Source organism: Neophocaena asiaeorientalis, unplaced genomic scaffold, assembly GCF_003031525.2.
Source record: "Neophocaena asiaeorientalis asiaeorientalis breed wild unplaced genomic scaffold, Neophocaena_asiaeorientalis_V1.1 scaffold317, whole genome shotgun sequence".
NCBI lineage: Eukaryota > Metazoa > Chordata > Mammalia > Artiodactyla > Phocoenidae > Neophocaena > Neophocaena asiaeorientalis.
The window spans coordinates 3,436,462-3,462,700 of record NW_020173114.1 but is presented as its reverse complement, the minus strand read 5'-3'; the positions used below and the strand labels follow the sequence as shown (position 1 = coordinate 3,462,700).

At 35.3% G+C, this 26,239-nt stretch overlaps 1 protein-coding gene across 8 annotated transcripts in view; it reads left to right on the top strand.

Annotated features, from left to right (window-relative positions):
* The window catches only part of ZNF644 (zinc finger protein 644), a 111,347-nt gene extending 105,373 nt beyond the window's left edge, over positions 1–5,974 (top strand). For all 8 annotated transcript variants that reach the window (XM_024743584.1, XM_024743589.1, XM_024743582.1 and 5 more), the window contains 2 exons: positions 3,422–3,524; positions 4,273–5,974. In XM_024743584.1, coding sequence (XP_024599352.1) covers positions 3,422–3,524; positions 4,273–4,465 — 296 coding nt within the window. In that variant the 3' untranslated portion in view covers positions 4,466–5,974. The remainder of the gene's footprint in view (positions 1–3,421; positions 3,525–4,272) is intronic.
* Positions 5,975–26,239: the final 20,265 nt, after the last annotated feature.

The window sequence follows — 26,239 nt, the reverse complement described above, 5'->3', positions numbered from 1 at the left end:
TTTTTTGTAAATTTCAAGTATAGAAACAATGTTAGATTTAAAATACTTTGGAACAGAAAAACGGTATGTGTGTGTTTTGATTTTTGACAGTACCAAGTAAGTGCAAATAAAATTCTGTTGTAAAGAAAGGCTTTGTATAAAGTTATCTATTTGACAGATTATTCATATAAACAACTTCAATAAACCTTAGGCTATTTGTCAGAAATATTGATGAGCCGCATTATACTAAAACTGACTGTGTTAGTGATGTTGTTTTTAATGTTCTAACAATTCCTGGTACAGTCCAGAATAAAACTGCTTTTCCCTCTAGAGACAATAAAATCTGTTAAATGAGAACATTTGTATAATAGACATGTTTGTACATCATCTTTTTCATTTAGTGGAACATTTTGGAATATTCTTTTTTTTTATACAGATTTTTCTAAAATTTTGGGCAGTATTGTAGGGGTGATGGTTGGATGTTGATATTAGAAAAAATTATTCCTGTCAAATGTATTCATATTTTACTTCCTAAAATAAATGACATTTCAAGGGGTAAGAAATTTTAAAGTGATGATGGAGATATTAAGATATGGAGATACTTATGTGTAATTACCAGAGTCCCCTGGTTTTTAATATCTTAACTTTATGGACAAGTTTCCAAGGATTCCCAGTTCATGTGATTCCCTAAACTTATGTGGAACTCAGGATACTGGAGATTCTCAGTCATATTCTGACAGAGTTGTCCTACTTTCCAAAGTCATAATACCTTCAAATCCTAATTACTACAAAAACTATGGTATTCTCACTTAAAATTTAGATCTGATCATTCATAAAAACAGCCATAAACTTCAGAGTTTCTAGAGTTCATATAGCATCAAAAGTCAGAAAAAAAAATGTTTTCCCTCTATTAAAGTCAAAAACATTTCTATACCTGAGTAAACATTTCCAGTTCCTTTTTTTTTTTTTCTGCTGTATGCTGGCCTCTCACTGCTGTGGCCTCTCCCGCTGCAGAGCACAGGCTCCGGACACGCCGGCTCAGCGGCCATGGCTCACAGGCCCAGCCGCTCCGCGGCATGTGGGATCTTCCCGGACCGGGGCACGAACCCGTGTTCCCTGCATCGGCAGGTGGACTCTCAACCACTGCGCCACCAGGGAAGCCCTCCAGTTCCATTTTTTAAAGTATCACAGCATCTAAGTGTAACTTAAATGCTTTGTAACTGATAAAACATTCTTTTGCGTACTTCCCCATCACCCTCTGTCCTTCTCCCTCAATTTGCTTTACACACCTAACATTAGCATTCTGTGAACAAATATTTAACGGATTGTTAAAATGTATTTTATTTGTATCCTACAGTAATTTGTTTACATTTTAAAAGGAAATTTGAATACAGTGTGGCAATTTTGACAACCAGCAAGCTCATCAAAATTAGATTCTATCTGTAATCTCATGATCTACCAAATGCTTGCTCTGTTCCACGTAACAGGGACAGGGATTGTGTGTAGTTTACCTTATAGATAGGGAAAGAGTAGCTTACATCTAGTAGCACTTAGCCCTTTGAGTTCCTTAAACTCTTTACTTCTAGTGTATGAATTTCTTTAAAATTCACCTAAATTCAAATTGCTCACCAAAGCAACTAGGAAGAAGAAAGTGCTGACTACAGAGTATGTGTTACCTCATTCTTCTTACTGGTTATGAAGGAACCTAGTTTCTACATAGAAGCTAGACTGGCCAGTGAAGAATTTAAGTGTGACTGCTAGCAACATTCACTTAAACAAATGATACAGAAGTGTTCTACAGGAACTATAGTGTATATTACATAGTGGTAGAACAGATTTCTGTTCATATGCTGTCTAAATGTCAAAGGTTAAATTGCTGGGTTTTTCTTTATTTTTCACTCCAGAAGTATTTGTTGAGTTCCTACTATGTGCCAGACTCTTGAATGAGCTAACTAATGAGAACCTTGTAAGATTTTTCTGTTCCAGATTTTGGTTGTTTAACTTTGAAGTAGCCATTCTTTAATACTTAACTTGACTTCCTATATAGTTCTTTACTTATTAGATTCTTCTTCTGAGGATAAACAGAGAAAGACTGTAAGACCTAGATTTTACTTTTAAAGAGGCAGGTGACAGGAGGCGAAAAACAGTGGCTTGAATGAGATTTAGGCTTCTCATGGTTTTTTTCTGTATGACATTTCTGTTAGCATTGCCACTTGACTACTGTAAGAAACTATGTTTATTGGTTTTATAATAGTAGCATCTATTCTTTTGGAACCCAGACTTCGAACAGTTCATTTCACGCAATCATTGAATAGCTAGTTCCTATTCTCTCTTACCTAGAATTTTTCCAGGGGATTTCATGTGACAGGTTAACAGAAGAAAAGCCATTTGGACAACTCTTCTGTTACATTTGTTTCCCTCCCCCTTGGATCCCTAGAGATAAATTCTTACCATCTCTTCCTGCTAATTGACCAGCAGCACCCTGGAATACTATCATCCCTTTGTCTAAAGGAATGGCGTAGTTTTATTCAAAGAATAAAATGTTATGTCCTGTCTATTCCTACCTATAAAAAATACCTTTTTTCCTTATTAAATTAGATTTTTTTGTAATAAATGATTGAAGGAAAAGTCAAGTAACAGAAAAATTTCAAGAACAGTTAGCACTAGAATTTTGGTCCACTTTAATGTAAAAATCTTGTTTTCCCCTTTTTAATCACATTTTTAAAATAAGCTATAGGAGAAAATATAAAAGGAAAAAAACTAACAAATAGCAGTTAACTTCTGGTCCATTTATGAACTTATGTGAGGTAATCTGGATCTGTATTTGTTTTCTAGGAAAATAAAACATGTGCTTGTTTATGCAATACAGATTGAGTTTAAAAATGAAAGTTGAGCATTGTTTGCCCTTTCAGATGTAGGGCTAGCATATAATTTTAAGAGCTATTCATTATTATAAAATTCAAAGTGAATTGGTATATAAAATTGATTTTTCATTGAACTTTTTACTGTTTTCAAAGCATGTGAGATCTGATTAATGGAGAAGTAATCAAATGCAAACTTAATGATCTCACATAAAAGGTTATAGTTTTCCTGGAAATAAGATTTAACCAGATGTTAATGTATATATATGATCATAAGAGAAAAGATTACATTGCTGTAATAATTGACCAATTTAGTCATTTCAAGCTATTTTAGTTACATTTTCTCAGTTCTAGTTTGATATGGTAAAGCATTATTTGAAAAAGGAGTACAGGAAGAGTGTATGGTGATAATATTACTGCTGTTAGAGAACCAACTGCAAGTTAGTGCATGCTTTAGGGAATACAAATGAGTACAGACTTTTTCTAACTTGATTTAGATGGCCTGACCTCCCTAGAAGTATAGTATGTATATATACTTGGAATATATGAGAAATGTTAAGTCTTTTTCTTCCCTTTTTTAGCTTTAGATTGTAAGCAAAAGAAATCAAGGTCAAGATCCGGAAGCAAGAAGAAAATGCTAACATTACCTCATGGTGCTGACGAGGTTTACATTCTCCGATGCAGGTACATGCCTATATTGCCAAATTGGCTCAGTTTCTTCAGATTTTGCTTTGAGACATATTAGCTATTTTATTCGGGATTTTTAGTTTGTGGCAGAAGGTGCATTCTCAAAAATCAAGTTACAAATGAACTTTTGGAGACAGACTTAAAATCTTATATGGCTCATAATATGCTATACTTCAACAACTAATGAATCAAGGTTTTTACATTAGCTAGGATACTGTGATTTGTAAAAGTGTCTTTTGTTTTTGTTGTGTTTTATTTGTGTGCTTTGTTTGGTTTAATTTGATATTTTTTTAGTTGTCTTGAGTTCTTGCTTATTGGGAATATATTTTCTCTCCACTCATGCTTCTAAGTGTAGCTATACAAACTCATTCACACCTTCCGTACTCATCTTCATGCAGTTTAAGAAATTCTGAATTGGGGAGTGGTCTTTTGAAAAGAATAGTGCATTTTGGGATTAAAGAGTTGTTTTAAATATATTAAGATGTGTAGATGTTAAGACCTTTTAATTAATTTTAACCTAATAGTAATGTTCCCATCTCTACAAATATTAGTGGAGTTATTATGAATTGGCAGTTTTGATATTGTATTAAAGCATTTTGACTTTATAGGTGTTTAGAAACTATTGTCAAGTACTATCTCCAATACAGAGTAAAGTTTGCTCCTGTGTTTATGGATTTTATGGGAATTGGTTTTAAATAAAGGGAATTGGTCATGTTAAGAGAACTGTTATCAACTTCTTCTCTAGGTTTTGTGGCCTAGTCTTTCGTGGACCATTGTCTGTTCAGGAAGACTGGATTAAGCACTTACAACGACACATTGTAAACGCTAATCTTCCACGGACTGGAGCTGGCATGGTGGAAGTCACGTCACTACTCAAAAAGCCTGCCTCCATTACAGAAACTTCATTTTCTCTACTAATGGCAGAAGCAGCTTCATAGAACAAGAAAACCTTTTAAATAGCAAATTTGAATTGGATGTAAATTTGAAATTCTTTGTCTTTTTTTTAAAGCCACATTAAGTTATCCGTTTATAAATACTAAAGCAGGAAAATGGGGAAAAGTGAATGACAGTGACATCAGAGCAAATTGAGTGCTTCAAACAGTAAGTAGTCTCTATATTTTGTATAGGATGGGAGATGTGTTTCTGAGGTTTACTACGTTTTGTCAGTTAACTGTGTTCACTCAATGATAGATCAGTACACGTAAGCAGTCATTAATAAACTGTTGCACATGGATACTTAAAGACAGACTTATTGGAAAATTATGTTTTCTGCAGTGTTACCAGAATCAAGGTTCTGTTTATTCCCCACAAAACTTGCATTGAAAATTAAGATATTATATTTTGTTTGTATATATTTAGTGTTTTGTATAATACCAGGAACCGCTAACTAAATTTACTCAACTTAGGGCATTAAATATCATGTACTTCATAGTTTGAGACTGTTCACTCAGATAGGGCAGAGTACTATTCTATCTAGATGTGTAAGTGTTTTTTTAAAATCACATGGAACGGTTTTTTTTATACTAAAAAGTGGAGGGAGATTTGTTTAAACAAGTATTTCTAAAAGAAATATGTACATAGTCCTGGAAATTATTCATGGTAAGGAAATATTCTTTACTCCAGTTGCATTTCTCAGACAATAAAGTGGTGCATCCATGCTACCTCCTACTTTGTCAACAAAGATGCTATTTACCCTTTACATTTTTGTATCATAATAGATTTTAAAAATCTAATGTTCTTTATTGCAAGACATCCTTTTGTTAACAGATTTGTTTCTTTTTAATGTTTTACCTAAAATTTGACATGCTTACAGGACAGGTTTGCCTCTTACTTTATTTAACATTGTAGAAATGTAATTAATAAACAAAGCTCACTACACAGTTTAGAATAGGCTTTCTCATTTATATTCTCCTCCAAATTTGATCAGTTAGCAAAACTTAATACACCAATTGAAATATTTCTACATATGATGAGAATGTTTACAATTTAAATTTTAGAACTTGTTTTGGATGTGACTATATGTACGAAAATCGTGTAACACTATGCTCATGCTAAGAACCGACATAATGGAATTACTGAAATAAATGTGCTGTGAGGAATGGAAAATATGGTGCAGATGTCTTGGTCATGATAAATTGTGATTCTCCTTTTAAACTCTTCCCAAAAGCAAATTAGTTATTTTAATCTGAAATTAAATTCCTTTACAAATAACAGTTTTTGTATGCAAGCACCATTTCATTTTATTTCATGTAGTATGGCTAATACTATAGTTGAAACAAGGATATGCATTGATACTTTTCTTCGTATGTAAATAAAGTTAAGAGCAGTTAAAATAAGGAGTATTTTGGTAGAGTATATACATACCTCACTGCCAGTGAAATTGCTTTCCTATGGTATATCTCCTTACCAGAAAAATCTCTAAATAAAAAAAGACTTAAAGAAAATTATAATGTCTATAGTGTGAAACATTTCTTATTTTTATCACTGGTGGAAATGGTCCACTTGAAGTTGTGTTTCATTTGATTTATGTTGTTTATACTTAGCAGGTTACTTTATTCACATACTTTATATGTAAAATTAGGAAATTGAACAAAATGGATCATTCCCAACCAATGGTCTCCTGATCCCTGGGTTACTAGATAAGGGGAAAAGTACTTGTAAGTTATTCTCATTTTTCCAAAGGCCTCATAGAAACTGTTTGCTTCTCTATAATGGTGAGTCTAACTAAAACATCAAATTTCTTAACTTTTGACTGAAAATGTACCAAGTCTGTGTATACCAGTATTCTCTTACTGAATAAGTTTCATTGGTATGAATATATTCTATATTTAAATAGAATATATATTTTTCATTGGAAGTCATACTACTACATAGCAAGTACAGTTCAGAAATTAAGGGGAAAAAAAAGATTCCTCGTGGGAAGACTAGCAATCACTAGAGGCCCTTTCAACTCTAATGTTTATAGTTCTTTGATTTAATTAAGCCAACTATCAAGATGTAGGAATATAAGTAGGTAGTTTGACCACAGATTTCATAAGCAAACCTAGATTACATTTTTTATGTTAAACTATTTCTAAAACAATATTTCTCCTTCTGGATATAAAAAGAATTAAATCATCAAAATACAATTCAAATTGTAAACAGTAAGCTAGAGGGATTCCTGAAAAGTAAATTAAACAAAGAACATTTTTCATAGTAAAGCTATTTGGGTTTCAAAATTTTAAAAACTTCTTAGGGAGCAAAGTTTGTCTTTTATTTGGCAACTAGAAAGTTAATGATATATTTTAATTTGGCTTCCACTGGAAGAAAATTACAAAATATTGTCTTAAGTTACATGATAGAGTTTCATGTTAAAACATGCACTATTTCAGTATTCAGTATTGCTGACTTTTCTTTTATAATTCCTTTATTATTGCCTAAGATGTTTGAGCCTCTTTGTATTTGAGCTTCTTTTTCTTGTTAAAAGCATTGATTTATTTAATAGCATCAAGGCAAAAACAGTTAACTTCTTCAAAAGTAGTATTTTCCACTATGCTTCTTTAGAATATATTAGAACCATGGCATAGCTATAATATCTCTATTTTAGATTTCACATGCTTAGTTACGGGTTAGAGGGAATGATAGTTTTTCAGTAGTAATTTAATTAGACAAAGTTTCTTTTAAGGACATACACATAACCTCTCAGGGACTATACAGTTAAAACATACTGGTCCAAAATATAGCTTTGATTTTTTTTTTCTTCACTAAATAATTGTAATATATGCTCATTTTAGAAATATTAAGAAAATGAAAAAGTAAAAAATGGGGAAAATCACCTGTGGTATTATGACTCAAACACATTTACTTTTTTTTTTTTTCTTTCTTTCTGTATATGATCTTTATTACATTCTGGTAGTTTTTGTCAATTCCTATTTTGGGTACATTTGTCACGATGGAGTACTGAATACAATTTATCTGCATCATTATATATGACTGTGTATGACCTTCATTCTGAAACACATTTACTTTTAACAGCTTGTTATGGTTCTCATATTGTTTCAATATAGTTATGAATGTAATAATATTGTAATTTATCCCAGTATCCCATTTTCCCAAGTTTATTTGAAATTTAAGTACTGCATTGTATAGACTAACCTTTGAATACTCAATCTTGAGCATTTTCCACCAACAACAACCAGTTCTCTGATTCTCCAGACACCAGTTCGGTGTCCAACAGTTCGAGTCAATTCTGACATTAACTACCTGGAGTTAGTGTCAGACTCCATGGGTTAAAGGGCTCAGTCCCACAAGACTGCCCACACTTGAGATGCCACTCGCAAGTATCAGGTCACCCATACTTGTGATCAGCTGGCTATAAATCAAAGGTTGCCACAACCCACTCTTCAGGTTCAATAATTTGCTAGAGTGGCTCAGAGAACTCAGAAAAATACTTGACTTTAACAGTTTATTATAAAGAACATAACTCAGGAACAGTGAAATGGAAGAGATGCATAGGGCAAGGTATGCTGGGAAGGAGGTGGCATGGAGCTTCCATGCTTTCTCTGGTGCGCCACCCTCCCAGCACCTTGATGTGTTCACCAACCCAGAAGCCCATCCCTTAGGGGGTTATTATGGAGGTTTCATTATGTAGGCATAATTAATTAAATAATTGGCCATTGGTGATTAACTCAATCTCTAGCTCCTTTCCTTTCCCTGGAGGTTTCGGCAGGGTAGCGGGACAAAAAACTCCAACCCTCTAATCATGCCTTGGTCTTTCTGGTGACCCACTCCCATTCTGAAGCTATCTGGGGGCCCCCAGCCACCAGTCATGTCATTAGCTTATGAAAGACACTCTCATCACTCTGGAGATTGCAAGCGTTTTAGGAGATGTATGCCAGGAGCCAGGGACAAAGACCAAATATTTATTTTCTACTATATCACGCTAGATGTAAAGCCTCTATGTGACAAAAACTAGTCAACATCAATGATATTTCAAACCATGGACTATAATTAAGCATTTACCCCTGGTATGGAAGGTAGCTATCCAATTTATTGCAAAAATGGGAACTTGTTTTCTTATTCTGAGGGCCAGTCAAGTTCAGTTATTGATCTTTAGTCAATAGCTCGTAACTTTAATTTCTCGATTCTTTAGCCTACATTATAGACATAGGTACAACTTTCATTTTTCTTGATTACTTTGATTACAAATAATTGAATAATACTTTTCATTGCTTAGGTGTAAACAACAGTAACAAGTAAAACTTACAGAATTGATACCTCATTCTTACATTAAGTCAGAGGTCAAGGTGAACAAAGAGTGGGATATAATCTAATAAATAATCACTAGGGTTTTTCCTTTTTATTAAAGTTCTAGACAAGAAAAAATATATGGACTTCCTCCACAGGAAAAATTTGTCATATTTCTATTCTAGTCTTGTTCTTCTATTTTATAGACTTTTCCTTTTTAAAAAAGCACAAGATCATGCTGTGTAGAAATTAACCCTTTATTCTCTTAGCTGTAGATCCACAAGCATTTTCATACCACTACATATTATTCTTAAATATACTTTCAATTTTTGCATAATGTTCCATTGTACCACATAGTATTTACACCTCCATTGTTGATCATTTTATGTTGTCTCTAGGATTTTGGAATTATAAAGAATGCTTTTGACGAACATTTCTTGCAGTACATTGTACACATCCAAAATTATTTTGTTAGGATGAACTTCTAGTAGTAGAATTGGTAGATTAAAGAGTTGAATATTGCTCACACATTTGAGGCTTTATATATGAATTTCCAAATTGGTATACAGGGAGGCCATTATAACTTTACGCTCCTACCTGCAGCTTATGAGAATGGCTTACAATTCCTTTCGTCCTTGCCAGTGTATTTTTAAAACTTTGCTTGTTTAGTAGGTAAAAAGTAGTGTCTTGTTCATCTTTAAGTGACAAATGAAAATAAAGTAAGTTAATTTTTTATCACAAAGGCATTAACTTTCTGATTTAAAATAATAAAAATACATATGAACATGTTTTACTAGATAATGTGTCTAAAATAACTTCAACTTTGATTTTGTCATTCACCAGTGGTATAATAGAGAGTATAAGTGCCTTTATACTTTGTAGTCTTTCAAGAGATCTTTGACTATTATTTATTCCAAAAGTTTGTTTGTATATCAATATGCATTCTTCTGTGAGTTCCATAGCACTTCTCAGATACTCAGAATGGGCCGTGACACCTCTTCCTCCCCAAAAAGTAAAGAATAGCTACTTTAAAAGTATTATGTGTTGCCATATCAACTCTCAGATGGTTTATATTTTTTATTATAATTCTAGGCAAATTCCCAAAAACCTTCTGGCACAGGTTTCTTGTTTTTATATGGTTGGAAGAAGAGATAGTGTGAATTATTTTGCTTCTTCTGAACAAATTGGTAAAAAAGATTACTATTTGTTTTTTTAAAGATATAAACCTAGAGAGTTGGTTCTTTCTTAAGCTATTAAGGTCAGCCTCTGGAATTTTATTTTTCTATTGACGAGTTTGGCAAATTTCAGCAAATACTTTAAGGAGCTTTTCGATAATGTTTAGTCCCATTTACAACTGAAAACTTCAGAAAAAATTTAAACTTCATTTATAAAGTCAACATATTGTTTCTATTTTGAGAATCTCAGTACCCTGATTTAAGACCTTCTGACGTATATAAATATCTCTTATAAATACAATAGATTAAACTCTTAATAAACGTGTAGAACCTTAAAGTCTCATGAATATTTCAATGCCTCGTATAACTTAGTAACATTTTTACTTAAAAATCACAAGTCAAAGTTGATTACTCAACTACACATTTTAAGTTGAATTTGGAAAGCTGAACTGTTAGTCTAATAGGCCAAATTTTCTTAAATATTATAAATACCCCAAATTTTTAAAGCCTGCACAGATTGCTTCTTGCCAGATTATTTTTTGAGGTGAAGTTCTTAAACATGTTACCATTTAAAGAAATACTGTAATTACTACAAGAACAGAATGTAGAACATTGCCAGCACCCCCAGAAACCTCCATGTTCTCCACCCCAGTTAAATTCTCTCCCTCCCATTACCATTATTCTGACTTTTCTAATAATCGTTTGTTGGCTGTTTTTAAGTTTGACTTCCTAGGAATGCATATAGTTCAGTTTTGCCTGTTTTTGTATTTTACAGAAATGGAATTATACCACAAGTATTCTTTCGTGACTTGCCCCCTTTGGTTAACGTTATCTTTGCATTTCATCTCTATTCTTCCCATAGCTGTAGTTTATTCATTTTCATTGTTGTATATTATTGCATATCTATATGTGACACCATTTAATTATTCATGTTTATTGTTGATAAACATTTGGGTTGTCGTCATTTGGTTGTTTTTTGGCTTTTAAGAGCTGTGAAGCTATGAACATTCTTGTCTGTCTTTTAAGCATCTGCAAGTTTCTCTAGGGTACACGCCAAGGAGTAGAATTTTTTGTCATAGAATATATGCCTCTTAGACAAGGACAGACTATTTTCCAAGATGATTGTACTCATTTGTACTCCCACATGGAGTTCATAAGAGTTTTTGTTCCTACCTTCACTAATACTGTTGTCAGACTTAAATTTTTGCCAGTTGGTGAGTGTTAATGATATTTCATTGTGAATTTAATTTACATTCCCCTGATTTCTATCAGATTGATTATCCTTTTTTATGTTTGCTTATTGGCCACTTAGATTTCCTCTTTTGAGAAATGCCTTGATAAATTGCCGTCTTTTTTATATTGGAGTATCTGTCTTGTTTCTTACTGACACTTAGGAATTCCTCTAATTCTTAGGTTATATGTGTTGTAGATATCTTCTACTTTGCACTCTATTTTTCCACTTGCAGTTATAGTGACTGTCGATGAACAGTTCTTAATGTAATCAGATACATCCTTTTGAATTTCTCAAATGTTCTTGTTTGTCCAAAGATGCCTATATTCGCTGAATTCTTGAAGGATGTTTTCATCAGGTATGGAATGCTATCTAAATTGGCAGTTATTTTCCCACTGCATATTGAAGTTTTTATCCAGTGTTTTCTGCCTCATTCTTGCAAGTTCAGCTGTTGCTCATTTTAAAATAAGCTGTCCTATATTTTCTGGCTGCTTTCAAGATATTTGTCTTTATCTTTAGTTTTCTAAAGTTTTGCTATAAAATGGCTTGATGGGAATGTCTTTTGTTATTGTCAAGTTTGGGAACTCTGCTGGGCATCTGGAAATTTTCTAGACCTTGTCTGTAAACTATTTTTTCTGCCTTATTTTCTCTCTCCCTGGTTCTTTTGGGACTCCAGTTAATGTGTGTTAAATCCTTCTCACTGCATCCTCTGGGTTTTTTACTTTCTCTTCCCTGTTTTCTATCTTTGTCTTTTGGTGTTACATTCTAGATAGTTTATTTTGCCCTGTCTTCTAGTTTACTAATTTTCTCAGTTACTGTTATATCTCTTCCACTGAGATCTTAATCCTGGTTATGATATTTTTCAGATCTAGAATTTCTGTTGGTTCTTTCCAGATACGTTTTTTATTGTTTCTAGTATCTTACTTGGCTATTATTTCTTTGAATATCATCTACATAGTTACTTTTACATTCTGCCTCTGATAATTCCAGAATCTAAAGTGATTGTGGATCTGAGTTTATTGATAGTTGCTTTTTCTGTTTCTTGTTCATGGTGTCTTGTTTTCTTATGTGCCTATATGTTTAACAATATGCTGAACATTGTATTTGGAAACTGTGTTGAAGTTTAGGATAGTATTGTCCCCTATAGGATTTTTGTTTACTTCTGTCAGGTGCCTAGGGGTACTACCAGTTTCCAACACCTTAATCCAAGTTCAAGGTTAGCGTTTTCCTGGACTATCCCGATGACCCAAAGTCAGGTTGTAAGAACTGTGTCATGGAAAGGTTTGCACACCTCTGGTTTCACCTTCTACCCTGTGAATGTAGTGTTCTTTTCCTAGCCCAAGGCCATCGAATGTGTGACTTAGTTTCAGAACTATTTCCTCCATATAGGATGTGTCCTCAGGGCAAAAATAAAAGGTTTCATTATTGGGTGGCCCTCCTGAGTTTCTAGTCTTCTCTTAGTTTGACTTGGTAATTCTCTACCATCTCGTTACTTCTTTAATGCTTATATGATGTTTTTGTTTTTATTAATCCAACTTTTTTAGTTGACCCCGGTGGGAGAGAATTTATCCAGATTATTTAATTTGGTCTACTGTTATCAGAATCAGAATATAAATAAATTTCTGAGAGCAGGGATTTTGTATTTTTTGTTCACTTCTGTTTTCTTAGAAGAGTTCTGGTATATATTATGCATCAAGTCAATATTCACTGAATGATTTAAGTGAATAAGCTATTATTTTAAAGGAAATCTAAATTTCTTATGGGGTACATTCCCCTTTTTTTCTTCTTAAAAATAAATTTTGGCTATTCTTAAGCATTTTTCTCTTCCAGGTGTATTTTATTTTCTTTTATTTTTTCTTTTATTTTTTTTTTTGCAGTACGCGGGCCTCTCACTGTTGTGGCCTCTCCCGTTGCGGAGCACAGGCTCCGGACGCGCAGGCTCAGCGGCCATGGCTCACGGGCCCAGCCGCTCTGCAGCATGTGGGATCTTCCCGGAACGGGGCACGAACCCGTGTCCCCTGCATCGGCAGGTGGACCCCCAACCACTGCGCCACCAGGGAAGCCCTATTAATAGGCTTTTAAACATTGGACCACCCTTACATTTCTCCTTAGTCATGATATGTTGCTTAATACTAGGAACTTGATTTGCTTCTATGTCACTGAAGAATTTTTTCATGTATATCTATTAGTGTACTATTAGTATACTTTCTGCTATATTTGTCTGGATTTGGTATCCAAGTCATATTAACCTCATAAAATGAGTTCAGAAGTTTAAATTTGCCTATGCTTTGAAAGAGTTTTCATAGACAGTATTGCTTTCTTAAGGATTTGATAGTACTGATTCATAAACTCATATGAGCTGTTAACTTTGGAAAGAAAGATCTTGTTGACTACTTTTACTATTTTGTTTATAATCATAGGTTGTTAGGTTTTTTTCCCTCCCTTTGAGCCAATTTTAGTTACATTTTCTTAGAGGAGTATACATTTCTTATAAATATTCTAAAAATTTGGGATAATTTGTACATAGTATATTTCTTACAAGTTATTTAATCTCCATATCTGTCATTGTTTACTTACATAACTAATGTTTATTTATTTATTTTTTGGCCCTGCTGTGAGGCTTGCGGGATCTTAGTTCCCCAACTAGGGATTGAACTCACGGCAGTGAAAGGATCAAGTCCTAACCACTGGACCACCGGGGAATTCCCAATATTTACTTCTACTTTATCTTTTTTACTTAATTAAACTTACTGAAGGTTTTTCGGCAGGTGGTGTGTGTATATAGAGAGAGAGAAAGAGAGAGAGAGAGAGCTATTATCATTGTTGTTTATTTATTACCTTACATTTAAACTTTGATTTTCTTTTTAACCAGTTTCTCATGTGTTTAAAAATAGTGTGTAGGGCTTCCCTGGTGGCGCTAAAAAAAAAAAAAAAAAAAAATAGTGTGTAATCTCTGGGTTTGAGGGTACAGGATTTTATATATATATATCTTTATCATGATTTATCTTCTTTAGGGTGGATATTACAACTCCTACATCTGTCTTCCATGTCTCTTACTTTTTTATTTTTTACATTTTTCATTCCCTTGTCCTTTGCACTGTGCCCTGGGAGAATTCCTTAGTTCCTTCTTCCAACACACTAATTGACTCTAAAGCTGCGTTCATTCTGCTAATCAGCCTATCTGTTGAGTTGATTGGAGGTTTGGTATTTTGGTGTGTTTATTTTTATACTCATTTTTTCTTTCTAATTAATTTTTAAAAGGTATAAAAATAATTAATTGTTCTTCTTAAGGTCCTATTTGTCTCATGGATGTGATATTCTCTTGGCCTTCTGAGGATATTAATTGTATATGTTTTTAAGACTCCTTTTGCCCTATTAACTGTTTTCTCAGAAATTAGTTCTGTCTGCTGAGTTTGATGCCCTTTCATGGTGTTGATTCCCTCAAATATTTGGCAATTCTTGCTTGTTTGCTCACTTACATTTCAGATTTCTTGTTAGCCTTTCTGCAAATGTTCTATAAGTTTGGCCTGTTTCTGGTGATTATAAGGAAAGAGTGCAACCAGTATCAAGTGTTTTAGAAGTGTAGACTTTGTTTCTTTTTTGGTATTGTAGAGCAATATCATGCCTCTGCCATGGCTGAACTATTATAAAAGTAGCCCAACATCTGGAATCCTTCCCACCTTTTGTAACTACCTTCCCATGCATAGTTTGGCCTCAGTTTTCCTCCTTCAGTCAGATTCCATTTACCCTCTTTTTTTTTTTTTCAGGAATTACGCATAATTTATGATTAATCAAATATACTTTTTTCTTTCCCAACACTGTTATAGACTTAAATTTTTTCATTATGACAGTTTTTAGGGAATAGAGGATGCTGCAATGCATATTCAATCCAAACTTCAGAAGTTAATCTATAAGTTATTGTCAGTATATAACTTTCCTAATTCCCCTAGATCTCTTCCCCAGTAATTTCTTAGTCACTGGTAAACTTTTCAGTATAACACACAGTCTGTAAGAGAGAGTTTTACATGAAAGGCTTTTTTTGATTGATAGAATAGTTCATGCAAATTGGAATGGAATGTTACTTCCCTAAACCATTATGACATCACATTATAAGACATGGTACTTCTGCTTCAGAAAAGTGTTCTTTTTAGCTACCTCAAATCTTTCTCTTCTGCATATAACTTATAAGTCAGTTCTTTTAGAATAGCACAACAGTGCTTTCTACTCACGGCAGTCACTAGATAGATATTTCATGAAGATGCTTAGAAATAGATAAGGAATGAAAGTATTTTATTTTTTTAGAAGTTAATTTAAAACATAGATGATTAAAATGAGTAAATTTTTTATCCTCTGATTTACATTTTGTATTCTGCTTTTTAATTTTTTATTTGGTTACTATTAGAAGGTGACATTTATTGTTACTCCTTTCTCTTTGCTCAAAGTGACCAAGCTGCTAATTTAAAATGTCTGTTGGGGCCATTTCAGAACCAAAACATTTACCAAAGGTGAAAAATATTAGGTGAACATGGTTTTTTCAAGACCTCTGCTATTATTTCATATAGTATATTACAAGCTCTTTTAGAGGTCCATAGATCATGAGACCACTTCTTACCCAGAAGACCAGTCAAATGGTTCTAAACGGTAATACTGGCACAACAATAAGTTTTGTTTTGTTCTCATGACCCATTTTCTGGGTGGTCTACTGGATTAAAAACACAAACAAAATGCAGTATGTATTGGGTTGGCCAGAAAGTTTGTTCGGGTTTTCTGTACGAACTTTTTGGCCAACCCATTACTATAGAAGTGAACAGATTCAGTCAGGGCTCACTGTACATAAGATCTTCCAGTAAATTTCATATTTTATCTCACTCTTCAGAGGAGAGAAAGGTCTGATCCGCCTTGTTCTTCACTGCTACTTCCAGACTTTTCTCCCTCTCTCCTCTAAAAATCCCCAGCTGTGAAGCTCATGCTATCAAACTACTACTCACTCCTTCTCCTTGTTGCAGTTACCAATCCCCCAGTATGCCACAGCCTGGAAGATGTTTAGCTGCAGGTCAGTCTTTGCACTCTCATGTCCTAAAACTCTCGCACTCTCATGTCCTAAAACTTGAATGTCCATGAGAAAGTGACATTAGAGCAAATTGCTGAAGATGGTGAGGGAGGTAGGGAAAGTGTACTGGGCTGTGGGAAAAACAAGTGCAAAGACTAAATGAGAGCACGCTTGGTGTGCTGAAGGTACACAGGAAGGCCCCTATGGCTGGAGAAAAGCAAGTGGGGAGCAGGAGGTGATGTTAGAGAAATAATGGAGATCTGGGTCATATAGGGTCCCTCTATGCCATGGTTAGGCATGTAAGAGCATAAGACCTCTATAACAAATTTATCCTTTCCTATTTCAGTCTCTCACTTGCATGATCGTACCCTAAACTTTGTATCCATAACTGCAGCCCTATTTTCTTCTCAGTTGTAATATTCCTACTTTCTGAATTACCACTTCTTGTCCTTCCAATTCTATTATCTTATACTCTGACTCTGTAATTCTTCAGCCCCACCAGGGCCTAAAATCTATTGATTTTACCACCTTCTTATTTGACTCTCAGTCCCTCCATCTACTATCCCCCTTGTTACCCCTCACTGCTTACCCAAATTTTATTCATCAGTCCTTTATCAAGATCACTCAGTTGTAATCACTCGTCCCTGTTCCTCTCTCCCTTTGTATACACTGTTGGCGAAATCCCAACCCTAGTTAAACCAACTTTCCACACTTATGTTTTTTTCTCCAATCTTTAAAAAAAAGAACCTCTCTTGTCCCCCACTGTCCTTTCCAGCTACTGCCCATTTCTACTCCTCCTTTTAAAGCAAAACTCCCTGTCAGAGCCAGATATAATAATCATACATTTATAATAATAGGTAACATTTATCATGCACTTGCTATGTGCCAGGCACTCTTCCAAATATTTTATATATAATAATCTTATTTTATTGCCATAGCAGAGTAGAAGATACAGTCTTTTACAATGAGAAAAAAGCATGAAGAGCTAACTTTCCCAACAACTGGCAAATGCTGAAGCTGGAATTCAGTTCCAGGCAGTCTGGCATCAGAGCCTGTGTCCTAACTATTAAGACCAAACCAAAGTGTATTCTAAATTTCATATTAGCAGCACACTCCAGTTTCCAAGAGTGACTTCAACCTACCCCAGCCCTCATTGCTCTCAAGTGGTGGTGGTAGCAGGTTCTGGCTTGCTGGGCCATGGTATTACAAGGTGGAGTTTTTCATGTAACCTGAAGTTTAAAATTAATTGTTTCGGGGCTTCCCTGGTGGCGCAGTGGTTGAGAGTCTGCCTGCCGATGCAGGGGACACAGGTTCGTGCCCCGGTTAAAAAAAAAAAAAAATTAACTGTTTCTAGGCTGAAGACTCTTTCTCTCTTTAACCCTATTTTTGGTTTCTTTTTGCTTTGCATTTCTCTTACCTTGCACCTAAATTCATTGGTAAGGGGCTCAAAGTTGCCTCTCTCTGGTAAAAGTTCATAGTATGCCAAACAGGAACCAGAGTTGGGTCCAGGGAAAAGGAGTTGTAGAAAAGACTTTCTGATCCTGATTTCTTCGTCTGAATTGCCCTCTCTGCAGGACTTTGTACTCAGATAATTGCCTGTAATCTATTATTTATTTGTCACTTCTTATGTCATCTTTGGGGAGGGAGGGATTTAGTTAAACATTTAATATGAATATTGTAAATAACTACTGATTTAGAAAATTTTAAATAGTAAATCCTCAGGATCAGTTAAGTTTTTAGGAGCAAGGAAACATGAGAAACACTCTGGCTGACTAACCTCGTTCTCATTGGCAGACATGGCAGAGGTCATGTGCCCCTTCCTAAACAGTTACTGGCAAGGGGAAGGGATTTTTATGATTGGCTTTTCCCTTTCCTGGGTGAAAGAGGTTGTGGAGTCAACCACAATCCCCAGGGAGGAAAATCCAACCATTTCCCAAGTGATGACTTTTCACTGTCGAAGCTTTATTTCTTAGAAAACATAAAGCTGAATAATTTTGCCGAACGGGCCTAAACTGGATGAATGAACTCCATTGGTCCTTTAGGGATAATATATGAAACATTTATCTCTTTAGTTCTAAAGAAAATATATAACTTGATAGCGATTTGACTTAGCAGTTTTAAATCCTATATGCTTTGGGGTGATCTATTTTACTAGACATCTGTCTTAGGGCTTTGGCCTAATCACTTTTAGTAAATAAAGTATTTTGGCCCAAGCTTTGACTGTGATGACTCCAGTTGTATCTGTGCTGGATGTTGACACTTCCTAGTACAAGAAAGGGCTTTTGGGCTTCCCTGGTGGCGCAGTGGTTGAGAGTCCGTCTGCCGATGCAGGGGACGTGGGTTCGTGCCCCGGTCTGGGAAGATCCCACATGCTGAAGAGCGGCTAGGCCCGTGAGCCATGGCCGCTGAGCCTGCGCGTCTGGAGCTTGTGCTCTGCAACGGGAGAGGCCACAACAGTGAGAGGCCTGAGTACCGCAAAAAAAAAAAGGCTTTTTATGTGTGTTAAATGTAAATAGTAATCCTTATAGCAGGTCCTTCAGGTTGATGCCAATACTGTGAAAGAGGACAGAATCATATTTATACTAAGAAATACTCTAGAGGGATTATGTATTGCGTAGAATTCATAGAGAAAATGATAAGAGGTTTGACAAGGCTGAACAGGTCAAAGAGCCTAATTTCTGAAAGAGAAGATCAGCGAGCACTAGGTAGTATAAGGAAGGAGACTTTGTTTAGAGCAGTTTCAGACCCAACCCAGTGGATATGCTTGAAGAGCCAACCAGAAAAAAAACAAACACAAACTTTGCTTCCTTATGGACTAGAGTTAAGCGAACGGGAGGTATTCTGGGGGAAAAATGGTTAAAACTGATGCAAGAAGGAAGAGGATTCTGTTTCTCCGTATTGCCACTGATTTTCACACAATTCTCTGATACTATAACACTATCAGAAACACCCAAATGACAAATACAACTTCAGCTGACTTTTTCTTTTACTGAATAAATACAATTTTCCCCTGCCATAAGGAAGAACAGTACTGTTCAGACAGAGGACCTTTTCCCATAGTTTGAATAAAAGAAAATGGATGGTATTTTTTCCCACTGTGGTCAGTTGATGATGGTGAAATGGTGATGATGATGACAATGACAATGATGAAAGGCATATTTGAAGTCTAAGTGTTTGTTAGGGGAAGGAAGTTCGGAAGTGGTGGAAAAAATACTAAACCAAGTATTATAACTTGATTTTTAGACCTGGGTTGTTCCCTACTTTAGCCAGACACAAGACCCTGAATTCCTATTGTTTTTAGTCACTAGCGTGGACTGTGTGATCTCTTGTCCTTCTACCTCTAAAATTCTGTAATTATAACAGATAGTACCCATGTAACACTAATAAAATAGCCTGAATGGTATCAAGAGTATGAAAAATAGCATATAGAGTAAGGTGTCCGTTTAATTAATTTTATGCTTACCTATAATTGGTTTATGTAACACTTTTTTTTTCCTGGAACCTCTGTACATCAGAAAGGCTTGCAGAGTTCATTCTGGCAAAGATAAAAGGCAGAACTGATAACATATCATATCGCCACATGGAGGCTAGCAATTAAACATAAAGCCAGACAGAAATCACAAGGAGAGCCATAAATAAAAGAGAGTCTTAATGTGATTTAAATACCGTGACTGAGTTGCATTCAGTGTCAGCCTGGTCACCAAGTCCAATGCAACATCATCCTCTATAGAGATGTATTCTAGCAAAAGACTTCTGCATCCACCATCTGGCCCCTGACTCAGTGAGCACATCTCACTAAATGACACATAACCCAGTGGGATACACCAAATTTGCTTAAACATGAGCACATCCTCTTCTCATAACAAAGGCTGAATATGACCCTAATTTCGTATTCTGTAAACTATGTTGTGGAAATCATTAAAACAAGTCTTCTAGATAGGCCTGTAAACATTTACTGATTTTGTTTCCTTTGTCAAAGCCACAATTTCAAAAAATATTATAAATTTCAGCTTAAATTGAGAAGCCAATTAGATGTGCTTTTAAAATTCATTCTCTATGTGGTAAAATAACAAGTAAAAAAGAACCAAACTGTTTGTGACTAGGTAATCTGATCCTCCAAATACAAGAGTTTGAGCAGAAAGTTCCAAAAGTTAGAGTTTCTATTCTCTGTCATAAGCTCCCAGGAATTGCGCCAAATGAGCACCACTCAAGAAAAATTGCTCTAAGATTTGGACTTTTATATCTTCAACCATAATTTCAGGAATGTTCCAGAATAAAGGCAACCACATTGTTTCTTCAGTCTCTGAGATAGTTTACTGGACTTCTTTTATTCTATATTACTTTGGAAACATTTTACATTTCAAGAGGAACAGTATGATTTGCCTACAGAACGTACTTTTCCTTTAAGTACATCTTTGGCATTCCTCAGACTGCTAAATATTTTGTTGACTGTTGGAGGGAAGGAGGCTATAAGGTAGTCTCTTCTACTATTTAAAAAGCATCCCAAATCTACAGATCCCTAGTTAATACTCAAGACTTTTTGATGGTCTGCAGTGCCCTGTCTGATAGAGATAAATGCCAGAGCAAGAGAATTACAGGGAAATTGGAACTAAAACTAGAATAACTGAAACTAAAAGTAACCATTTTTCTTCACAAAGTTATATAAAACTATGAGAAAACCTTTTGTAAGAACTGAGCTTCAATTAATAGAAGTAAAAGGAAATAGAAACAGCATTCTTTAAACACAGCAAATTCAAAGAAGAAGGAAAAGCATCTCCTTATAAATGAGAAGCAGAAAGTTCAAAATGATATGAGAAAGAAGAAATATTCATGCCAAGTTCATGTAAACTGTTAATTAGAAACTACAGTGGAAATCGAGCATGTGAGTAATAAGAAATAATATAAAATCCTGGGGAAAGCCTACTTAAGCTAGACTTCTTCAGGGCTACAGCATTGATAGTATGTTTCATGTTTCACAAATTGACCTGAATTATTGTTTAACCACTATCCTGAAAGGCAGGGAGGTGAATGAAGACTACAGAAGAGCTTCATAATGCTGACATTTCAAATATCTAGTCACTTGGACTCCCTAGCCTGTAAACACTGAAATTAGTCTAGGGGAAAAAAAAAAAAAAAAACCTTAATTCATAAGCTCATTTAAAAGAGCAGTAGGCTGGGTAATAGCAGTTTTAACAATTTTAAAGAATAAAACCTTTTCAGACAGTCTAATACTAGGCCCTAAGCTTCTGTCTTGAACGTAAACCACACCTGAATATTAAGGGCCATTATATGGAAGATGGTGACCAGCTGTTCTCTTTCTCCCCTGAGTTCCAAACAATAAGAAATGGGCATCAGCTTCAGTGTGAAGGTATTGGGGAAAGAATATTATTAATTGAAGTGGGTTACTGAGGGAATCTTATTCTGTGGAAGTCTTTTAAAATGTTACTACTATCACCCAGAACGTTTATTGTCTGTGACATAGGTAGCCCTGAAGTGAGAGGTGTGATGAATTACACAAGAATTAGAAAGTCTCTGAGCTGGGGAATAATCAGCACAAACGCCAAATAACGTAAGATAGAAGCATGAAAATACATAGCCACAAAAATGAGAGATAGAGACATATATAGACCAACATAAGGACAGCATTTAGCTAATTACACTCTCTGGGAACATTCTAACTGCTTTTGGATAGCAAAGGAGTTCATGTTTTTAGCTTTGTCAGTTAACACAATTTTGAATTGAGTCAAATTCTCATTGGCATCTATGATCTGTATACAGTTTCTGGAACAGCCTTCTTCTGGAGAAAGTTTTCAAACAAACATTTGGCATCAATGGAATATTTTTTCATCAAACTGTCAGTGCTTTTCGTAGTACAGCCTTTGACTTCTAGAAGATCCAGGCTGTCTTAGAGACTCTGAGAATCCTAGGGCATTAGACCAATGCCAGGTGAATGACACTGAGGGCTTGGATCCTGGGGAAATAGAATCCCGAAAACTAGGATGCCCTGACTGAGATTTTTTTTTTTTTTTTTAATAAAAGGATCATTCAATTTTATTAAACAACTTATCTAACAGTTTCTTGGGCCTCCCTCCCCCATTCACATTGTCCTGGTTTACTCCAAATACACGTGTGGGAAATCTATGTGTATTATATTCATATAGATTTCAGAAACCTATACATCTTATTAAAAAACATGTGAATTTAAGATGAGTACCATTGTTAACAAAGTTTACTTTCTGAGCATAAGAGAAAACGTCTCCCTAATAAGAGACAAGGAAAAAATGTAACAGATATGAAGTTGTGTGTATTTGCTTTCAACCAAGATGCATTAAACGGAGTTAGTATACCTTATAGTTGAAATAAGTTTTACAATGGGGATTTTAACAGAAGCTCTTAGAAACACTGTGAGAAAACTGGCTGATGATAAATGGAATCAATTGATATAAAAATAGTACGTATGATCATAAAATCTGTCCCTGACTGAGATTGAACTGTTTCTGCTGATATAGATAACAGGAAGATATTTGTGGCATTTTAGATTAGAATTTTTAGACTCCATTCAGACAGCTCATTAAAAACCATGTACCTCTTGTACCTATAGAATCACAGATTCAACATAAGCAAGAATAACGTGTTTAGGCAGTTTCAGTCCTAGGCAGTGGTGTGCTAGTAAATGTTTACCATCTGGTTTTCCACGCAAGGAGTGTGTGTGTTGCCAGGGGCGGCGGGAGTACACAGGTGTCTGACTTGTAGCATTTGCCAGTTTCTCTGGTGTAAATGCCCCCACATGGCCGATTGCCAGCTGCCAAATTGATACCACTGTAGGCAGAGTTGGGAAGAGATGTACACAATTGCTCCATCACACCCGTGGTCCTATATCAGGTGCACGTAAAGTGCCAAAGTTCAGAGCATCAGTCTGACTGTGTCATTTAATAACAGCCACCATTGTCATTCAAGCAGAACTTCTCCCTTCCACCTTGTGACAAATGCTCTAAAAGCAGACCTAACACATGGCTTCTCCTCCATCTGAGAGCTGTGACTTAAATCCTAAAGACTTTATTATTTAACAGAAGATTTCCCCCGTGATACTGCTCTTTGTAGTAATATTACCCAGTTCCTTATATGTTCTGGTTGCTATAAGCAGAAAATGAAATGTTTACAGGTCAACAGAACTGATTCTTAGAGCAATAAGCACAACCTTCAGAATAGAAAAATAGTCTGGAGGCATGTTTTATTTTGGATTTTAGTATTTTTGTTATTAAAAAGACTGATAACACACAAGAAACACTGCTTACCATTCATTCAGTAAAAGCCTGGCAGGAAACGAACATTTCACAACAGTTCCAGAATGTCTCCATTTGCTTATTTTTTGAAACAGTAGAACTATATTACGTTGACATATCAGTTCATGGCCCACCTCCTGTCTTTATGCCCAGACCTGTGCATATCTTTGTAACTCCAGGATACATGTATCTCACATCTTCAGTCTCTCTGTAAAAGATTTTCTGTCAAACAAAAGGGCATTAACTTCCCCAATGCCAAAATGCCCAAATGGCTTGGGTTCCTGCCCATAAAACATATCTCGGGTGAGGACTGAAAAATCTAGTTGCTTTCACATTCACTTATGAATTCCTGTTCTCTGTATATAAAAGAGGAAACCATTTGGCAACCTGCCAGAAGCATCCCCTGAATCTTAGGGGGAAAAGCAGATGGATTCTTAGGACATAGTCATTCCAATCATGATATGGTTAATATCCATTCTAAATTAGTGATAATGTTCATAATAACACATTGCCATTTACAGGGAGCTTTTCACATGTATGTACTTCCCACTACATAATACTGAATAACATTGGTAATATAAAATGTCACTGTCCAGTTTCAGAGCCTCTGCCAGTAATTAATATGTATTTATTCAATAAGTAGGTGATTGGTGCTTTCTGTAGTGAGGCATTATGGAGTCTGTCAAGATGAATTAAGATTAATCCATTATTATTTGACTCAAGATGGACAGGAGTTAGAAATGCTCACACATATTTAGACTCTATTAAATTCTTAATTCCTCTCATTTTATCACTGGGAGAGAATTTAAGCTCAAATAAGTCATTACCATGGTCCTAATAAAATTTTTTCTTGTTAGGTTTGTTTGCTTGTTTTTTCCTTTTTGGCTGGTTGTTTTAGCGTATATAATAACTCAATCCCAGTTGATGAACACATCTCTAAGTCAATAAATTTTATATACCGCATGTCTAAGGTCATACTCAAGATTTATTTCTTCACTGAATTTTTCCCTGACAGTAACAGTTAATGACAATGTGACCCAATCATCTTAATTGCTGTGAGTTAGCACAGCTATTCTGCATTGCTGTTGGCTAATGAATTAGATTCATTGTCTGGTTCTGACTAGCTGACATCACATGTCACTGACAAGGTGACAGTGTAGAAGAGGACAGGAAGGAGGAGGAAAGCAAACTTCAGTCAACACACTAAGACACCCTAATGCAACATCCCAGTCTGTGCCCAAGGAAGATGGACCAAATGAAAAAACATACAGAGCTCCTCCTGGTCATTTGCCATAACGTTGTATTTTTTTCTCCTCTGATTAGAAAGGAAGTCATGAATGATTCTGAAGCTTCACAGTAAAGCTTTCTGTAAATCTTTTAGTCAGACCTCCAGCTCAATCCATTCTGTGGTACTAGAAAATAGCTTAGGTACCTTTGACATCTAGAGTTGTAAGCTCCACATATGGATGAAAAGTTATTGTGGAAATCTTATTGCGTCTTAATCTTATTGGGGCCAATGATGGAGCTCCCTGATTCAAATCACTGTGTTACCAACGAACTTTGAATTTGATACACGATGAAGCAGTGGCTCTCCTTGGTGGCAACGGATATATTGACAGCTTAGGTGTTCCTCTGGGATATCTGTCTCCTCCAGATCTTTTAGAGGATGTTGTTAGAAAGTGAAAAGCTCTTTAAAGGAATCAAATATACACAGAAATCTGCTCAGTTGTCACGGCCTCACAGCCCAAAAAATCCTCACTGGAGTTTTTCCAAGAGAAACCCTTTCGCCCAAATTCTGGAATGCGTGGTCAGGCCTGGGTCTCCACCAGGATGTGTAGATGTAGATACATGACTTTCAAACACTAGGAGAGCCAAATCGGAAGCCGCTGTTCTGTACCCAGAGCAAGTGGTGTGGTTTGTGTGTAAAACCACCAGATGGCACTGTGTGGAGAATGAAAGAGCATTTATATCCTCTGGAAAATGGATGCTAGTTTAAGTCGTCCTAGTTTTTTAAAGGACATTCTGAGACATCTAAGCTCAGTGATCAAGAAGGAAAAGGAAAAACAACTGCTTACTTCCAGTGGTGGATATAGCCTTTTTAAACTTGACATTTCTGAAACTACCAGAAACCCATTTATTTATAAACTGTACTTCCAGGAGAGATTGAAATAATTGTTCAATTACATGGGGTGAAGAAGGTGAAGAGGCAGGGAGATCCTAATAAAAATTAAATATTAAATTAGGGTGGACCCGGGGAAAAGCATCAGAAGGTAAGTAGAAATACATAAGTAAATTGAGTGTTTCAACCAAATACTAACCTAACCCATTTACCTAAGGAGAGAACAGCACTTCTTATTCACAGTGCAGTTGGGTGGAGCCATACAAAATTGCTGATATTCAGCATCTTTGACCTACAAAATGATCATGGCATGTGGTTCAACTTAATAAAACTAAACACTATTGGAAACAGGGTAAACTTGTAAACTATGTAAGAGCACACTAAATTATCTCATGGCTTACTAATAAATAGTAGGGCGCTAGAAAAACAATCCAAAATAAATTTTTTAAAAACACTGTAGTCAATTCCTTAACTTCAAATATTTTTAATCCGAAGTACTCTCCATATGCCCAGAGATGAGTTGAGAAACCTGCAAGTTTGCAAGGAATTTTTTTTTTTTTTTTGGGGAGAAAGCAAGCCTAGTTAGCAGGTATTTTCTATTAGCCCCAAAGAACTATAAGACCAAGCA